Source organism: Hipposideros armiger, unplaced genomic scaffold, assembly GCF_001890085.2.
Source record: "Hipposideros armiger isolate ML-2016 unplaced genomic scaffold, ASM189008v1 scaffold_45, whole genome shotgun sequence".
NCBI lineage: Eukaryota > Metazoa > Chordata > Mammalia > Chiroptera > Hipposideridae > Hipposideros > Hipposideros armiger.
In genome coordinates this window covers 4,365,961-4,385,909 of record NW_017731395.1, presented here as the reverse complement: position 1 = coordinate 4,385,909, position 19,949 = coordinate 4,365,961, and the positions used below count along the sequence as shown (strand labels likewise).

At 36.9% G+C, this 19,949-nt stretch overlaps 1 protein-coding gene across 11 annotated transcripts in view; it reads right to left on the bottom strand.

Moving 5' to 3' along the window:
• Window positions 1-19,949, bottom strand: part of DISP1 (dispatched RND transporter family member 1) — a 172,960-nt gene that overhangs the window by 87,419 nt on the left and 65,592 nt on the right. For 5 of the 11 annotated variants that reach the window (XM_019639616.1, XM_019639615.1, XM_019639617.1 and 2 more), the window contains one exon: window positions 6,999-7,061. The exons of 3 other annotated variants lie outside the window; for them this stretch is intronic. In XM_019639616.1, coding sequence (XP_019495161.1) covers window positions 6,999-7,044 — 46 coding nt within the window. In that variant the 5' untranslated portion in view covers window positions 7,045-7,061. Of the gene's footprint in view, window positions 1-4,058; window positions 4,144-6,984; window positions 7,062-19,949 lie in introns of those variants that run through there. 3 more of the 11 variants (XM_019639626.1, XM_019639621.1, XM_019639629.1) reach the window with 3 other exon arrangements.

Here is a 19,949-nt window from a genome sequence, read left to right as displayed (position 1 = left end):
ATCCAAAAGAAATCATTTTAAAATCAAAAGATAAGACCACAAATATTTGATAAGTCACCACTTTGAAATGAAATTTCAATGAAACACACATAACAGTGAGAGTCTTTATCTTTGGTTCATGACAAACACTCTAGCATAGAATCATATTTTTCATTTTTGCATAGGTGATATGATCTCCAAGTTGGGCATCTGGGCACACTTTGCTTCATTTAAGCTCATTTCCTTTTTTAACAATAAAATTATGTGTCTCCATGCTCTGACTTTGGTCTTGCTATTCAAGTCAATATGGCTTTGCTCATTCAGATCATATAGATCAGTTTCTGATTTCATGTTATATTCCACAGCCACATTCACATCTTCTCTTTGCATTGGTTCTATTCAAGTAATTACAAATAATTGTAGCCTGTAGCAAATATCAAACACTGGAAACCATCAGTGAACATTATTAGGTATTTCAGTAATGCAACATTTGGAACTCTTAGTGAGGTTAATAGCATTACACAGAATCCATGTCCAAATTGCCAATTTAAGAACTTGTTTTGCTGTCAAAACTTGTTATTTCTGGGAAAACCACTCACTGGAATCATACAAGGTATACTATGCAAATAAACTTACTAATGCTTATTTTCTTTGCAAGAACGACTCACCATTTGCAGTAGACAGGGCTAGGAAATACACCCTAGCCCATGGCAACAGCCACCAACAGGACTGACTGGGACCCCTTCTCTCCTCCAGGCTCCTGCCCAGGTTTCCAGAAATGTCTATCTTAACACCTGCAAGTGCCTGTGTCCATGTTTCCGGCTCTTGCCTTGGACTTAATATCAATGGATTCCTTTGAATCAGCTATCTCTGCCTTGATTGCTAAACCTTAATTCTCACAAAAGAAATTATACTACTTCCACAGCAGAATTATAATACTTTCCCTGTTTTCCTGATCTCTCCATCATTTGGGATCTGGAAAAAGGAAGCAAATCTCTCATGAAAACACTTCCGTTGGGTGTCTTTCTTTCCCTACCCCACTCCTACCCTATTGATCTTCTGCCATCAAAAGAACTCAAATGGCACAGCTCTTGGCTATGACTGATCTCAAAATGATTTAAACTCATGGAATGAAGACACAAAACTTTTCATTACTTTCTTTGTTAAGGTTTCTACTCTGAAACAGCAAAAAGGGAAAAGGTGTAAAAAAAGTTTCTTTTAAGATTGTAAAAAATGAAAATTGTCTTCCTTTGAATGTTACATATTGCTGAAGTAATGGTAACAAGGTTAAGAAATTTTTAAAAATTACTTTTATCCATTATCCCATCTTTAACATAATAGGCATTTTCCTTTTTTTATATTCCTTATAGTCTTTGCCCCAAAGAAGATATATTTCAGACAGCTGTAATAATATGTGGGTAGGACTATGAGAAAAAATAGTCACATGGGGAAAACGATAAACCAATGAAAACTTACATTTGAAAGAAAAACAGTATCACAAAAGAGATAGCATACCAACTGCTACTGTTTGCATTCTGTCACTTTTAATGAGTACATCTCTTGAAAAGTTCCTTTTAAACAGGAGTCTTTAGGCATTGCGGAAAAGCACTTATTGGGGGAAAACAGATTTACCTATCATCAATCAGTTCAACAGACAAGGCATACAATGTAACTGGCTTTCAAGGGATTAAACATCAATTTACTTAATGCTAGCTTACTTAGATTTTGAGGGTTTTTTCTTCTCTCATTCTTAACTTAAAAATTCTTGACCTCAGAAAGGATCACAACACCCTTTACCAAAATACTCCATAATCAGAAATACAAAATCTACACTACTCAAAGTATAAAATGTTTTTTTTTTTAAATTAGAATCTGAGAAAGTATTAAAGGTTAAAAACAAGTAAAAAACTAAAAAACTAAGACATCTTTTGAAATACTTTCAAATAGGAAAAAAAACCCCCACAAAAACAACTGAATAGGACCAGTTACTCAAGATAAGATTGTCATGAAAATAACATAAAAAGAAATCTTAAAATGTTCATAGTTTTGGTAAAAATTAACACTAGGTGTTTAGGAAGATTTAATTACTCTCTCCCTGTTTGTGGGAGAAAATAAGGATTATTCGAACACTTTCTGGTTTGTCTGTTATCCAGTAAAAACACTGAAAACTCAAATGTTAAAACTGACTCTCCCATTATGTTGGACGTTCTAACGTCATTATTTTTATACTGCCCTACCCTCAGCATTCCCTTGCTCTACAAATTTTTTTTTTTTTTTACTAAAAGTAGAACTTTTAACTCTTTTCATTCAATAAAAATACCACAGGAAATTTTACTTTGAAAAATTCTTTACTTCTTAAAGATTGGCTTGTCCAACACATGTAATAGCTTGAATTTTTTTTACTTTTTAGTTTGTTTAATGTATATGTATATATACGTCTATAGGGATTTGCTCCATCTCATTCGTGTCCCTGCAGTAGCTAGACTGTATTTCACATGTGATGCTTATTATGATTGGCTAGTATATTTAAAATATGACTGATCTCAAAATGATTTAAACTCATGGAATGAATTTTCATTTTAAATGAAAATTCACTAGAGGGCCTTTCCCTCCATTGCAGCACACCCATCACTTAGAAGCAAATGGGGAGAATTCAAACAGGGCCATGTTATGACTATTCTGGGTAACTCTATAAAGCTAAACTATCTCCTATGAATGGTCTTAAATGAAGCAAGGGGTATGAAATGCCAACTTGCTCCTAACATTCAAGCAGATCCACTTGGCCAATCCACCCAAAATGGTGAGCTCCCTCAAGTTTCACAGTTGTTAATTCAAGGATCTGTAGCCAAGGACCTGGGAGAGACCCAATAATCTAAACCCATGATTAGTGACTCAGATTAGTGACTGAAATAATCCAGTGGCAATGGGTCAGCAGTGTCATTTCTCTGCCATTATGACCTCCAACTCCAGTCCAACCTGCTACCTTAGGCCAAAGCTCTTTTTCCATTCTTAAAGATATCATAATTTTGAACATAAAAATATTAAAAACAAAACCAATGTGATATTTATAAATAGTAAAGCAAAATAAACTATCAACAAAATGAAAAGGCAACCTACTAGATGGGAGAAAATATTTGCAAATCATGTATCTGATAAGGGGCTAATCTTCAAAATATATAAAGAACTCATACAACTCAACAGCATAAAACCCAAACAATCTGACAGAAAAAAGGCTGAGCATCTGATTTTTTCAAAGACACACAGATGGCCAACAAGTACAAGAAAAGATGCTCTACAACATTAATCATCAGGAAACTGGAAATCAAAACACACTGAGGTATCACAGCTGTTGGAATGGCTATCATCAAAAAGACTAGAAATAACAAGTATTGGTGAGGATGTGGAGAAAAGGGAACCCTTGTGCACTGTCAGTGGGAATGTAAATTGGTGCAGCCACTATGGAAAACAGTACAGAGGGTCTTCAAAAAATTAAAAGTAGACCACCATATAATCCAGCAATTCCACTTCTGGGTGTTATTCCAAAGAAAATGAAAACACTGACTAAAAAAGATATGCACTCCCATGTTCATTGCAGCATTATTTACAATAGTCAAGACGTGGAAACAACCTGAATGTCCATTGATACATGAATGGATAGAGAAATTGTGGGGTGTGTGTGTGTGTGTTATTCAGCCATAAAAAAGAATGAAATCTTGCCACTTGTGACAACATGGATGGACCTCAAGGGCATTATGCTAAGTGAAATAAGTCAGACTGACAAATACAAATATCATATGATCTCTGTTGTAGGCGGAATCTAAAAAATAAATAAACCAAGTTCATAGATACAGAGAACAGACTCGTGGTTGCCAGAGGCCGGAAGTGGGAAATGGGAGAAATTTTGTTTTGTTTTTTAGTTTAAATAAATTGAATAATAGATAGATAGATAGATAGATAAGACAAGGTTAAATGTAAAAAACAATATATTTATAAATAATTACCAAGTTCAGAAATTATTATGTCTGAAATTAACAAGTACTTTGAACTATGAATTTAAAAGTAATAGGAGCAGAAAATACCTTGACAAGTTTCTTTTCATTTTAACTGCCTGAGCAATGTCCAGATGCTCTGGCTAGGATCAGAAGAACAGCCAATCCGAAGGATGACAAGCAGCCAGGAAAACGAGGGCTTGGAGTTCAGGTATTCAAGCAAATATTTCAGAAATGCGCCTGTGTTAAGCAGCATTTGAAGGTGTAAGAGGGTAACACACACCAGCTTGCAATTTCCCGTTTCCCATGAACCTGACATCAGGGAAGAAATCCGATAACATGGAATCTCAGAAACTGATCCTTTCAGCGTCTTTGGCTATTCCGTCCCACTCCAAACCCTCTATCACTGGCTTTATAAACATCCCAACCACACACTTCGTGATTATGGATAGTTGTGCATTTAGCAATGAACAGCCCTTCCCAGAAACGTCTGCAGTTTCACGTGCCGGTACCCACAGAGTTCTGCGAGATGCATTCCATTGCTCTGTAAATTCCCAGAAGGAATCATTTCGAACAAGTAATCCTCTGCCTTTGGGTAAACCAGATTAAGTCCAACGGATCTCTCTGGAAATGCTTTCCGTAAACATGATGTTTCAGATCACTTGGAGCTATTTTCAACTCCCTTTGGCAAAGGGTTTTTCTTTCTAGGCTTTCTAGGTCAAATGATTGGCCTTGTGTAAGCAAAGATTGCCTTCAGTCACTGGGCTTCAAAGGAGACGCAACCTAAGATGGTCCCTGAAAGCAGTTCTGACATCAAAGGACAACCCAGCTTCCTATACCTTCGGAATTGACAGGGTTCGTCTGTGCAAGCAAGGAACTTCAAAGCGCTGGCCCCCAGCCAGCCACAGTGGGGCTCAGCTGCCTCCCATCCTAACTTAATCCTCCTTGCGGAAGAAATGCAGGTATTATTCCCCCCCCCCCCCCCCCCCCCCCCGAGAGATCTAAACGTCCTCTTCAGTTTTTCAGTCTGAAAATCAGTTTGGGTGCTTTGTGGACTTTCTGGGTGTCATTTTAAAGCACATAGTAGATGCTTAATAAACATTTTTGCCTGCATGAATACCCGAATCAGAAAGCATAAAAAATAAGTGCAAACTATCAGCTGCCCCTGTCACTAGGAGTGTCACCTAATAAACCTCAGGACATGGCTCTGCTTTCTGCCTCCGGTATCCTCACAGCACTCATGGTTCAGATGGCCCACTGCCCAGCTCTCTCTGCTACGGCGTAAGAAAAATGTAGGGAAGAAATATGAAAGGAATTTGAGTATCTTCTCCGTTATCTGCGTTGGTCAGGTATCCCTGAAAGGTCTTCCCCCTTACCCCCTTCTGTCCCCATAGCTATTAACATCTGCCCTCAATTTATCTTTTCAACAGAAAGTCATCTTTTCTGTGCCCTACAGCAGTAGAATCGAAACATTTTTCTTCCACCCCTCAGGAGCAAAGTAATCTTGAGCACATACACCCAGTTTGGAATATAAATTGGAGAAATATATTGTACTTTTATACCAATTAGGTAAATTCAAACACACAAAAACTAGAAATTTTATAAGGACCGATGAAGTAAAACACACATTACTCTATTTTATTTATTAATGGTTCAAAAATTGTTTCACTAAAACATTATTTTATTTATACATTCATATGATGAGATCAGTGCTATTATATGTGCTTTAAAAAAGACGCACCTTGATTTAAACCTTTGTGATAACTGGTTCTAATTTTCAGTTAATTTATGTACTTAGTTTTAGTGGCTGTCACACTGGGGGAAAAAATCTCTCATAAATACTACACAGGGTGCCAAAAAAATGTATACACATTTTAAGCAAGGAAAAAACTGTATTAGAATTGTAATGCTCAATATATACCGATAGCAGAAGATGAAGACAAGTCATGTGTACATATTTTTTTGGCTCCCCCAGTATGTACATTCAAATGAAAGCAGCACATCTTTAGCTGCATGTCCAAATCATGCCATTTGCTTTTCAATTTCACCCATCAGTTGCTAGAGGTTTGTCTTAATGCACTAAGTGTTAATTAAAAAGTTAAAATGCTGTAAGTGGTGACTTCAGTAGCTCATACCTCAAGGTACAACATCCACAGAGGGTGAAATTAGTCTAGACACCTATCTAGTAAGTTGAAGAAATGGGGTTCAAAGCCAGGAAGTCCAATTTCAAAGTCATTGCTATCAACCCTTGTTACTTAAAGTGTGATCCACAACCAGCTGCATTTGCGGAGAGCTTGTTAGGAATGCAGGTTCTCAGGCCCCACTCCAGCTCTACCGACTCCGAATCTGCTGTCTAACGAGCCCCAGATGATATGGATGCACATTAACACCGAGCAGCACTATTCTAAAACATTTACATATAGAAGAAAACCACTTCAATGTCCAGTATCTAAGAACACTGAACGCCTGTCCACAGGTGTCCACTAGAGAATTCAGCTTCAAATGATCTGAGACCCAGACATTTTTAAAAGCCTGAAATGACATATATTTGAGTCAGAGACACATAACTGTCTATTTCTTCAGGTTTTGTTTTTATCATGATAGCTCACCAGGGAGAGACATACATAGTCTGCATTCGTTAGGCTTTCTAGGGAAAAGCTTCAATAAAAATTGTGATTTATGAATATCTTAGCCTCCTATATTGCACAGCAACGTACAACGTAAGAAGCGGTCGTTGTATTCTCTGCAGAACCACTATGAGCCCCATAAAACATGAACTACTCAAAGGCATGAACCACGTCTTATTTTGCATCATTAGGAAATAATAGAGTGCCTCAATACATAGCAGCAACACAATTAATACTTGCTACATGGATATACGGAGAAATGACTACAACTATCATCTGGAACCCTGCTGTGTGCAGGCACTGTGATAAACATCGCATCTGTTTTTTTCTATCCTCACAACAATCCTTAGAAGTAGGAGCTGGGAGCTCAGAGAGGGAAAGTAACTTACCCAGCATTACATACCTGACAAGAGACTGGATTTCAATTCAGGTCTGACTTCAAAGCCCATGAGCTACACCAGTGGTTCTGAAAACAGGTGAATATCAGAATCAAAGAACGTTTAACAAATAGATTCCCATTTCTCTGAGTACCCCCTGTGTGCTGCTCTGACTCTTAGAACCATGCCATTTCACATACTCATAAAATAAACAAGCCCCAAAACTGAATACAGAGAGTGACAAAAGGTCTGACTATATTATAAATGAATAACACAACCATACTGAAGGGGGTGGAGAAGAACGAACCCTAATAAACTCCAGATAACGCTAAAGAAAAAAAGAACTGTACACAAATATTATATTTGCGTTACTAAATTAATTTCTCGTGGGGGTATAGCCTAGCAATTCTGAAATGATTTTATGTCTAGGTCTCTCAACCTTGGCACTACTGGCATTTTGGACCATATAATTCTTTGCTGTGGGGGCCGCCCTGGGCATTGTACGATACTTAGGACATCCCTGGCCTCTATTCACTAGATGCCATTAGCAGTCCGCCACCCTGAGTTGTGACAACCTAAGACATCTCCAGACATTGCCAAATATCCCCTGGGGGGCAAAATTGCCTCCAGTTAGAACCACTTCTTTATGTGTATACTAGGCTTGAACAAATAAGTAAATATATTGTAGATAATGACAGCCATGGTGGAAAAAGAAGTTACGAATAAGAAGAGGGGAGATGTTAGAAAGAACCCTGTCCTGTTGGATTTGAGTCAGAGGTAAGAACTCAAGGTGTTTACTATATACGAAAAGGTCAGACAATTAAGTTCACAATCTTTCCTCTGTGCGCGTACATGGTGGGAAGTTCGCGAACTTAATTGTCCGATCTCATCTACCGATAGATATTGAAACAAATCTATTCATGTGTACAGGTGTGTTAGTATATGCATGTGTATTTCCGAGCTCTGTCCACCGGAAGGGCCTATGACACCTAAGCAGCAAGGAGCACGTCCAGCACCCAGACCTTGGTTCCTAAACACCAGTCTCCAATAAATGAAACCAGGGCTCCTTGGAACTGTACGCCCACAGCAGGAAAAATATAAGATGAGCCTAGAATATCATGTGATGTCTCAAAGTACAAAAGTGCTAAAAAAAAAAAAAGTGGAAAGGAGACAAAGGACAATCCAAAGGAGCTCACAGCAGCCAAGGATAGAACAACTGGAGCAACAAAATATGTGAATAATGGTGCTCGATTAAAGCCAGCAGAATAGAACAATATGAGGCCATATGGATGTAAATAACTGAGGGAGAAGGGGCAGTTTTTCCTTACAGTAGCTTTTCAACTACTGAACGCAGAAGGAATGGTGGGAATGAAAACCTGGGCTAATGCCATAGTGATGAACTGTTGCAGGCAAGAGCCACTTATGATTTGATAAGAAACCAGATATCTGCATAGTTATCAAACCACAGATGGCTCTTGACTGCAACAATTATCACTATGGTATTTGCCCAACAGTGACTTTTTGATGAGAGACAGGATATGTGCAAAGTATCTCCCCACAAGATACTTAACTAAATACAAAGGGAAACAGTACCTGTAGAGAGTAAAAAACTGAGCAGACACCTTAACCAAGCAGTCACCATTACCAGCACTGTAATAAGACCTATCGGCATCAGATACCACCAATACGGTGCACCGGCTAGTCCACAGCTTCCCTTCCGTGGGATTCCTGCCAAAAATGCATGACCTCAATCTAATCACGAGAAGACATAAGATATACCCAAATTTAGGGACATTTTACCAAAAAAATAAACCTGAAAAGTACTTCAAAATTGCCAAGGTCATGAAAGATAAAGAAAGACTGAGGAACTATTACAGATTGAAAGAAACTAGGAAGACATGACAATTTAGTGCAATGTGGGGTCCTGGGTTCGATTCTGGACCACAGAAAGGACATAAATAGGAAAATTGGCAAAATTTAAATAAGGATTGTAGACCAATTGATAGTGTTATAACACTGTTAGTTTCCTTGTTTTAATAATTTAATAAACTGGGTGAAGGGTCAAGGCAAGCTCTCTGTTAAGAATTCTTAAGGTTTAAAATTATTTCAAAATAAAAAGTTGAAAAAAAAAAAAGTCCCTAGGTCCACGTGAATAAATAAGAATTCAAGGGGGGGTGGGCTGGTTCAGTGACTCAGTTGGTTAACAGCTCACTCAAGAGTGTGAGCTCTGAGCAACAGGGTCGCCAGTTCGATTCTCGGCCCGAGCTGAGCTGCCAACAGGTGGCAGGATGGCTCAGCTAAAAAAAAAAAAAAATTCCAGGGTGTGGAGACCTAGGAATTTATATTTTTAAACAGCTCTAGTGATTCTGCCAGATACCTGGTGGGAGTTTGGGGGCCCTAATCAACAATCAGGATTTAGGATTTAGAGAAAAGAACAACAGATCGAAACATTCATCATTTCCTGAGAGTCAACTACAGGACAGGCACTCTATTAGGGTCCCAAGATGAGTCAGACAGGGTGGGTCCTTGTCTTCAAGGAGCTGCCAGCCTAGCAGCTCTCATTATCATCAGAGTCCCTCTCACCTTATGAAGTGGGATTGCCCTCCAGGTTAGTACAGATGTAGTCTGCATTTTGTCTACTTGAAAGCAAATGTAGCACACTGTCAATTTCCCCTGCTTAAGTACAGAATTGTCACACTGCACACCGTCCATTTCCAGCACAGGTATGTGTTTCCAATACACCTTTTGCAAGCACACTGAACAAACCTGTGGCTGCGCATTGCTGTAACTCTTGCATAGTCTGTCTCGACCAATGTATGATCTTTATTTTGGAAAATGTTGAAAAAAGTAATGTTTCTATAAAAAAAACTTTGTACACACTTGGTGGTTGTTGCTTTCTTCTTCTTAGTCTTTTAAATTATTTTCTTATGATAAATTTTCATTCCTGGAATTACTGGGTCAGAGGGTATGAATATATTTACGGTGTTTAAATTGCATTGTCAAATTGTACTCTACACCCTACAATGTGACAAATATCAGGCCTTATTATTTAAAAAAACCAAAAAGTATTAGTTTAAAATACATGAAATTATTCCCCTACCTTACTATTTTAACTGGCCTGTCTTTAAGTTTCCTATATATATATATATATATCCCCCCCACCCCCCCGTATCTTTTCTAAAGGCTGGTCCAATCAGCTTACATATGTCACTAAAGTCTTTACATGTAACAGACCTCAACAGTCTTTCTAAAAAATTTCTTTGCAAAATTCGTTTTGTAGCTTCCCCAATATTTTTTATTTTTTCACTATTAATTTCTAAATGTTTATACAGGTATCTTATGCTGATGGTGAACATATTCTTAATTGTCATCCTCATCATTTATTTCCAGTAGGGTTAGCCTGTCAAAAGACAAAGAACGCACAAAATTCCATCATAAAATGCTTGCTTTGTTCTGTCAAATTCCATGGAAAACCAAGTCAGAGAAATGAGAAATGGCCTAAAAGTAAAACATGTAAGACGTTTTTAAACTGGAACAAAGGAAATACACAGAGACTATTTTTCTCTATTCACTGATGAAGTTACAAAGAGAAAAATTTAGACCCTTTACATTAACCTGTGAATTCGCAATATTTCTTTTTCCCTTTCTAGACAAAGATAATTTAAAATCTGATGCAGACAACAGAAGATCCCACCAAACTTTAATTTCCTTCTCTGTCTGCCATTGTATTAAGAGTTTTTCTAAATTTTTGCCATTTCCAGATTACTAACATAGAATGAGAAACCACTCCTTTGCAGTGCAGATAACTGGAATAGCCCACTAGAAGTAAAGAAAAACTCACATGCCTTTAAGAAGGAATTAAATGTAGAGTCTAAATTCTAAAAGATGAGACAAGGTCACTGAAAAATAAAATTATTTTTATTTGTAGAGCACATTTTATTTAAAAAGCTTTGTCATGTACAATTATTTTATTCTTGATTATCTTGCAACATGAATGCATATGGCAAATTGACAATAATGAAAACACATTAATAAAACATGAAAGTTTTCCATGTCAATTTCAGACAGAAATTGCATAATTCCTCGTGTGTTCATGTAGTGTTTCCTTTAAAGATGTCAAAATTCCAATTCTATAGGAAAGAAAATATCTGCTGTTTTCTGAATATCAATCATTGAAGTGAAACTCTCCCTATCTCAAAATTTGCCTTGTTGGTCCAGTCTTGTTAACTGTCCTCTTAAATGTTTTAATTTGATACAATCGACTTATTTGATGTGTACATGTTAGATACACAAACACACATAAATATATACGAAGGTACTCACTTGAAAATTTGTTCCAGTCCACTCTTTCTTAAAATAGGGCTATCTTTTATGTCCCTTCCTAAATTTAGAATTAAAGATTGTCAAAGCACTATTTTTCCTTTAAACCAAAATTAAGGTATAAATGACCTGTATAACCCTGTTAAGTAACACTGAAAATATTATGTGGCTAATTTTACAGTCTCAAACTAGACCTTAATGCCAATAGTTTGTCAATAAATCCATTACAGAGCTGCAAACATGGCTTTTACCTCAATACTGTATAAAGACAGAAGGAAGAAAAAATAAAAGTGCTTGTCTGAACACCTTGTTCCTTTATTAAAATCCATTCATGTGAACAACTGAAATCTTTATCGACAACTCTAAAGGAGACTGGCAAGTTTGGCTTTAGTGGGATATCGTAGGCCTGTCAATTTTCTCAAACAAGTTAAAATCAATTTTCCTATCTATAACACAGCAAGAAATGATTATTTTAGGATGACTATTCACCACGTTACACGTAGTCTTCTGTCTCCACACTCAGCTACACTTTCCAAAGAACCATCTTTATTCTCGAGTAGTTCAAAGAGGAAAATGTTGTCCTCTTAAAAACCCGAGTTCTTTCCTGTAATAAATAGCCCACTTCCTGGAAAAGGAATTTACTACAAAGGGCCAGGTAGTCTGCATTCCCTAGCATGGGAAAGTCATTATAAATGTGATTTTAAGTAAATAATGTTCACTTTCTTTCTGATTATAAAATAAGTGCATGCATACTGAAGAAAAACTGGACCACACAGAAAAGCATGACCAGTGAATTAACAATCGCCCATGATCCCAATGCCCGAAGACCCCCTTAACACCCTGGCACATGGGTTTCCAGTCTTTTTTATATGCCCACGTCTGTTTTTCTTTTTAAAATATAACTGAGATTGTGCTGTCTGCTTTCTTCCCACTTCACATCATAACGACCACTTTTTCAGGTTAATTTAAATTACATAAATATAAATTGCAATGGTTGTATAACATTCCACCATGTAAATACCTCATAATTTATTCAAACATTCCCCTATGATTGAACATTTAGATTGCTTCTGATTTTTGTTATTATAAAAAAATACCTCAATGAATAACTTTATACGTGACTTTTTTGCATATTTATTATTTCCTGAAGACTCCTAGAAGTGGAGTTTTGATAGGGATTATAAAGTTGTTCTCTTGCATGTTCTTTCTACCTATACACTACAAGCAATGCATGAATGCTCATTTCAACACATCTTCAACAGCATGGAGGGTTCAACACATTTTGTTAATCTTAATAGAGGAAAACAGTATCTTTATTTATTTATTTTTTTAGCTGAGCCATCCTGCTACCTGTTGGCAGCTCAGCGGCTGCTCAGCTCGGGCTGGACTCGAACCGCTGTTGCTCAGAGCTCAAACTCTTGAGCGAGCTCTTAACCAACTGAGCCACTCGACTGGCCCTAACAGTATCTTATTTTAAAATTACATTTCTTTGATTACTAAGGAAACTCAATCTATATATATATATATATATATATATATATATATATATATATATATATATATACACACACACACATAATAGTAATATATATGTCTTCTTTTGTGAACTGCCTTTTTATCTATTAAGATTTTGGTCTTTTTTTTTATCAATCTGTATTGTTAATGATTTATATTTCATGGGTATCAACCTCACCATTTTGATGCAACTGCAGTATTACTAGCTTGATTTTTATCTTCTCCTTTTGTTTGTAAGTTTTATGTCCTAAAAAAATGATTTTAAGTTTAAAATATATCCTTTATAATCTACAGTGAGAAATGTAGACAATTGCATTTTACCAAAATTGAAAATTCTATGATATATGGGCATTCCTTATATAATTTCCGAAGTATCTTTACCAGTCTTTCAATCATTACATGATATCACATGAGGTTACTTAAAAATAAAAATGACATATTTCACTCATTTCATCATTCCTACCTCTTTCACCAACACAGAATTTGCCACTTTTGAACAACCAATGCTAAACATACTCAAGTATAATAAACAGCCATTCAACATGCTTGTTTGAGTTTAAAGCACGTCACCATATTTTACATGGCAATAGAAATGGCAAAGTAAAAACACTTCAGGGAGGTCTTCAACAACTAAGCCAGGTGTCTGATTGCCGGAGAATGGACTGTCATTTAAGATATTAAATAATTCTATTTTTAAAACAAATGTTACACTAACAAGCACAATTAAAATCTAATAGTCTTCAAAAGTCCTTCTCTGAAAGAGTCAATTTCAGTATAAGGTAAAACTATTAGAGCGTCTAATCTAGTATAGGGCAGGGTCTTTAACGGCTCAAAAGGACAAAAGAGAAAAACAACAAAATCAAGCTGCCAAATAAACATACATTAATTAAAATGCTGCTTTTATTTATACTCCCCAAAGCGAATTCTCCTTACACATAGAATCACAACACTAGTCATACTAAAATTAGGGCAGATTGCAGCTTCCTTGAAATTAATTTTTTAAGATTACAGAAGCTCCCTTAAAGATCTTTAAGAATTAAACAGAACATCTTTTGAAGGTTTTATTTTCAAAAGTAAACATTTTTAAAAAATCACATTATATTTCTACACTACTTTATTTACAAAGATGCTTTCTCCATAAACTGTGGTAATTGATCATTATAAAGCCTGACTATAATCCCCACCCATCACATAGGGCGTCTATGCTGAGAATATGATATGATTCACCATAAAGCCACACAGAGCAGAACTAACTCTTCCCCTAGAGGCCTTTCTGGAACACCTACTGCCTCCTTATAAAGGCAAATGTCTACGAGCACCTGGGAGCCAACCTAAGCATTGAAATTAAGGACTCCTGGTTAGAAATGAGTAATTAAAAGCACCAGCCACAGAATGTAAACACACAATTTAAAAAAAACAATAACAATAAATTCATATTAATTTACTCATAACCAAATTACCTTCAAATCAAAACATTCAGATGCTATTGTTACTTGTCACATGGGCTAAATTTAACTTTGCTGACCGCTCACAGTGGCACAGGTGTGAAGACACGGACACTGTTATACTTGCGGGAGGTAGTATTGGGTTGTCGGAAAAGTCATGACATATTTTTTCTATGTTTTTCGTTGCAAAAACGCGTCATGACTTTTGCAATAACCCGATATAAACGGGTGCTAACCTTTCTAGGGGACAACAAGTAATAGTGGCAAATATTTACTTTTAACCAGAAATCCTGTTGCCACAGTTTACCCTATGACTCACCTAAAAACTCATCAAAATAATTCATACAAAAATAGGTTTGCACCATTTTTTGTTTAGCAAAGGAGAAAGAAGAAAAAAGGGAAGGAAGAAGAGGTGAGAGAAGAAACTAGAAACAAATTATCCATCAGTTCAATAAATTAAGGTCCACTCATATAATAGAATTTTATGCAGCCATTAAACATGTTTATCTTCGTACTTCTCTGTTTCTCAATTTATACCTTGAGTCCTTGATTCGTGCCCTTCACTTACCAGTTTTCAGAATAATGAGTCAGCTCCTTAGCATCCTCTAAATGTGATCAAAGAGAAAGGAGATTTTTTTCTTTTTAACGGATTTTTTCATCTCAGCCCCCACCCTCCTCCTTTTCTCACCCCATTTCCGGTGGACTCTATTGCTGGAGGAGACAAGTGCAATGCCTCAGAAACGAAGGGGGGCAGCCTCACAGCAGGGGAAGGCAGGGGGTGGCCTTGCAGAATGAGATGCATCACATTTACAAACTCATTTACCCATCGCCTGCCCTGTAACACATAGCACGGTGCCTTGGACACAGTAAACCCTCAACAAGTGTTTGTTCAATTCATTCATTAATGTATGCAAAACACTTAAAACATTCATGTATGTAGTACTTCAATGGGGTGCGGGGTATCATTGGTCATTTTGGTACAGCGGTTATACCCAATGGAATTTACTTAGAATATTGTGAAATTCCTTAGTATTGTTGGTTCACTATGTATTTTTGGCTTTAACTATATTTGTACACTAGAGCGTAAACTTAGAATCTGTACAAGAAAAGATTCTATTATATTTAAGAAGATGAACATTAAGCTGAGCAGTTATTAGGAAAAAGGATTAATGGGTGACCAACACTCTTCCAGTTGCATAAAAGTTAAGGTCACCCACTGATTTGTGGACACAGCTTCTGCCTCTTAATTTTAGTCGTTTTAAAAAGTCATCAACACTAACTCTGATTGCTCTGGGCCAGTTCAGCACCTGGATTGCTAGAACTCCCTAAAGATGTCCCATCCCTAACAACGTCCCTAACGAAGTTTAATGTTACTTCCAGACCGTCCTTCAAGCATTTCTTCTGTTCGCCCTAATTTTAAGGAACTGGAGCTTACTCGTCAGTGTCTTTCATTGCTCTGCTCATCCCCCAAATTACCCAATGGGGCCTGCAGAGTTCTGCACATCTGGCTCATCCCTACTTCTTCAGCATTCCTTGGTACCGCCTCCGTCCCCCGAGCTGTCCGCTCCATCCCACTGGCCTCCTCTCAGCTCCTTCGATTAGCTGCGCTCCCACCAGCACTTCAGGGCTGCTCCCTCAGGCTGGACCACTCCATCCTCCCTTCTTCGCTGAACGCTTGCTCTTCTTCAAACCCTGCTCTACAGCACTTCTCACGGAAGCCTTCATGGCATCCCCAACTTGCTGCAATCACTCTGTCCCAGTTCATTTGGGCTGCTACAACAGAATATCACAGGCGGGGCGGTTTAAACAACAAACGTTTGTTTCCCACAGCTCTGGAGGCTGGCAAGTCAGAGATCAGGGTGCCAGCATCCCCGGGTCCTGGTAAGAGCCCCCTCGTTGGTTTCCCTCACATGGTGGGGGAGAGGGGGTGGGAGGCTAAAGCAAGCTCTCTCATGTCTCTTCTTCTAAGAACGCTAATTCCATCATGAGGCCTCCACCCTCAAGACCTAATTACCTCCCAGAGGCCCTCTTCTCCAAATACCATCACATTGGGGCTTGGGGTTTCAACGGGTGAATGGTGGGGGTACAAATATACAGTCCATAATGCCCCTATTAGAGGGACTTATAGTACCTTGCACTGGTCCTTCAAGATATAGATTACAGGGGCCATTTACATTCGTTTGGGTAATTGATCACTGATTCCCCCCCACCAGACTCTAAAGCTAGGTAAGAGCAGCGACAGTCAGAGTCTGTGGTTGCTCAGTTTATTCCCAGTGCTTGGTGCTTCCACACCTCAAGAACTATTAATACAACCCCAAAAATCTGAAAACATTTATCTGTAAAGATATACGTACTCCGATGTTCACTGCAGCTTTATTTACAGCGGCCAAGACATGAAAACAACCAAAGTGTCCTTCAATGGATGATTGGGTCAAGAAGTGTGGTACAGATACACACTGGAATACTAGTCAGCCATACGAAAGGTGAAATAGTGCCATTTGCAACAACATGGATGGATCTTGAGACTATAATGCTAAACAAAATAAGTCAGTCAGAAAAAGCAGAGAACCATATGATTTCACTGATATGTGGGATATAAAACTGAAAACAACAAAAGAACAAGATAAACAAATGGAGAAACAAAAGCTGATAGACACAGACAACAGTTTAGTGGTTATCAGAAGGTAAGGGGGGAGGGGGGTAGTAGATGAGGGTAAAGGGGATCAAATATATGGTGATGGAAGGAGAACTGACTCTGGGTGGTGAACACACAATGGGATATATAGATGACGGATTACAGAACTGTACACTTGAAATCTATGTAACTTGGCTAACAATTGTCACCCCAATAAACTTTAATTAAAAAAAAAAAAGAACGATTAATCCAAAAGGCATTTGAGGCATGCTATTTACTCCTCGCAACAACAAACTGGGATGGGAATATTACTATCCCTGGTTTAGCGATGAGGTCACTAGCTCAGAGAGGTAAAGCAAGCTACCCAAGGCCACAGAGGCAAGCAGCAGCAGAGGATACAACTCCATGCCCCTCTGATTCCAGAAGCCACATTCTTTATCTCTCCTTGATGCTTTTACAACAACTCCACGTATTTATCTTAATTTGTGTGTATGTGAAACATTTCAAACTTAAGAGAAAAAAAGACTAATACAATGAGTACCGATGACTTGCTTTCCAGCTTTAAGAAAATCTTTATAAAAATCTTTTGCCTTATTTGCCTTTTTTTTTAAAACAAAATATTACAAGTCAAGTGGAGTCCCTGTGGAGCACTCTGGGGTCGTATTCCCTCTCTTTCCTCATAAGAGGTATCCACCATTTTGAACTGGGGAGTTGCATTTCCATGCATGTTGTATCTATTATTACATATGTGTCCATAGCAACACATGTACTGTTTTGCATGTTCTTGAACTTTATATAAATGCTGTCATAGCATAGCTATCATTCTGCAACTTTCTTTTTTTCTCAGTGCAATGCTGTTTTGAGATTTATGTTCACATACAACCCTATTTCACTCTTACCTGCTAAGTTTTATTCCACAGTATGAAGACATTAAATTTTATTCACCTATTTTTTTTATGAACATTTAGGTAGTTTTGATAATTTACAGTTACAGACATTGCTGCAATGAACCTATTTGTATATATCTCCTTTACATATGTAGGAATTGAAATTGTTGGTAAAGATTTGTGCATAGGAAATGCAGAATTGTTCACCAAAGTGTTGGTTCTCTAGTTCCACTTTTAATCTACTTATTAAATATTAAAGATATGTCACATTATATACTCTGAATCTTATTTTCTTTGTTCCCCATCATGGCTGATCAACCATACCTCTCCCCATACACAGAGAGCAAGCAATTACTGTTTATAAAATAAAATGAATATCCAAATCAGGGGAGTAAGAACAGCAGTTAAAATTGTTTTAAAAAGTTGTTGTGTGTCAGACACTATTCTAAGAATTTTAAATAAATAATACCTTTTCATTCTTATGACAACCCTAACAGGTAGGTATGTTACTAGCTCATTTTGTTATCTGATAGATCAAGTTTCCCTTAGTAACTCTTCTTTTCAGAATTTTCCTGGCTGTTCTCACATATTTTTTTCTTCCAGGCTAACTTCAGAATCATGTACATATCTTAAAATGCAATAGCAAGATCAAGAACTCTTCTAATTTTAATTCATTACAGCAGGCATCTAAAAAGTGTTTTCTGGTGCTATTACCTACCTTAAGTACTCCACCTCTCTAAGAAATCAAGAGAGGCTCTGGCCAATTCTACTGTTTTTAGGCTCCTAGTATATGGAAAAGGGGGGGGAGGGATGGAAGAAGCCAAAACAGAGTAGAAACAATTTACAGTATAATTTATAGATTGTTTTTAACACAGAGACAAAAACCATATGACTGTGTATAAAACCTTAATTGGGGATAATATAAGAACTTTAAATTTAAGGCCCTATATGAATGTAAGATTCGAGCTAAATGACTCACTAGCCTCATCCCAGGGTAAAGCAAAACGCTCTCTCATTTTCTATCTTCACCTTACACTCTCCAAAAATTAGTAAAGTAATGGTTTCCTTTGACTTGATAATTATCTAATTTTCACTTAGAGTTATAATAATAGGAGGTATAAGAGGTGGTCAGAATTCTTCATGAAGGGTTAACTTTAATAGTTCCATTTGAAAAGCTGCTATGCAAAGTTAGTTGCCTGGAGGTTACATCTCTCAAAATATAGAAAAGATCAAGGAGAACATAAGATCCCTCTATTTTTCTTTACAACTGTTTCATAATATATAATTTATTTTTTTCTTTTGTAGCCTGAATCAGCTAATCCTTAAAATTATCACGAGCTTTTAGATCAAATGTTCATCAGATGTCACTAGCTCCTGACAGAAAGAATTCACTTGTTAAAATGTAGTGCTTGAATCAGGTCTTGGTTACAATCTCATGGTCTTTTAAAGATATTAATTTGGTGCTACTTTAACAAAAAAATAAAAGCTTGCTACAAGAGCAATGAATTATATAACACACAGACCTTAACCAAGAAAAGGGTATTTCATTTACTCTGTCCCAAATACACTCAAATTGTTACTGGTATTTTTCTTATGTTTTAAATTGACTAGTTTTTATATTTTAAGAAGAACTGCTTTGTTAGTACTATGTGAAACCTATGATTAAGAAACTCCCAGTAAATATTTACATTCAAAAATATTTTTCTTTTATTAGTACCTGTGATTTAAAACAAACAAACAACCTCTTAGGGCCTGAGGCACTCCTAATGGTGGAAAATTACTAGGACATTTACACTTATTTGGCGTTACTGAAGGCTCTGAGCCTTAAAACTTATGCAAATTCACAAAAATGCCGGATTTTGTTCTCTTTTAAAATAAAAACTGTAATTATACTCAGCAATTCATTTCTTGGCAACAGGAAGGTTCAAGTCTTAATTAAATCAATGGCATTAAGAGAATGTATTAGCTTGGTTTCACATGGAAAAAAATTCATCATTCATTGGTGAATATACTAATTAAATGGAATATTACTCCGCTATAAAGAAGAATGAAATCGTACCATTTGCAACGATACGGATGGACCTAGAGAACATTATGTTAAGTGAAATAAGTCAGTCAGAGAAAGACAAATACCATATGATCTCACTTATATGTGGAATCTAAAAAACTGAATGA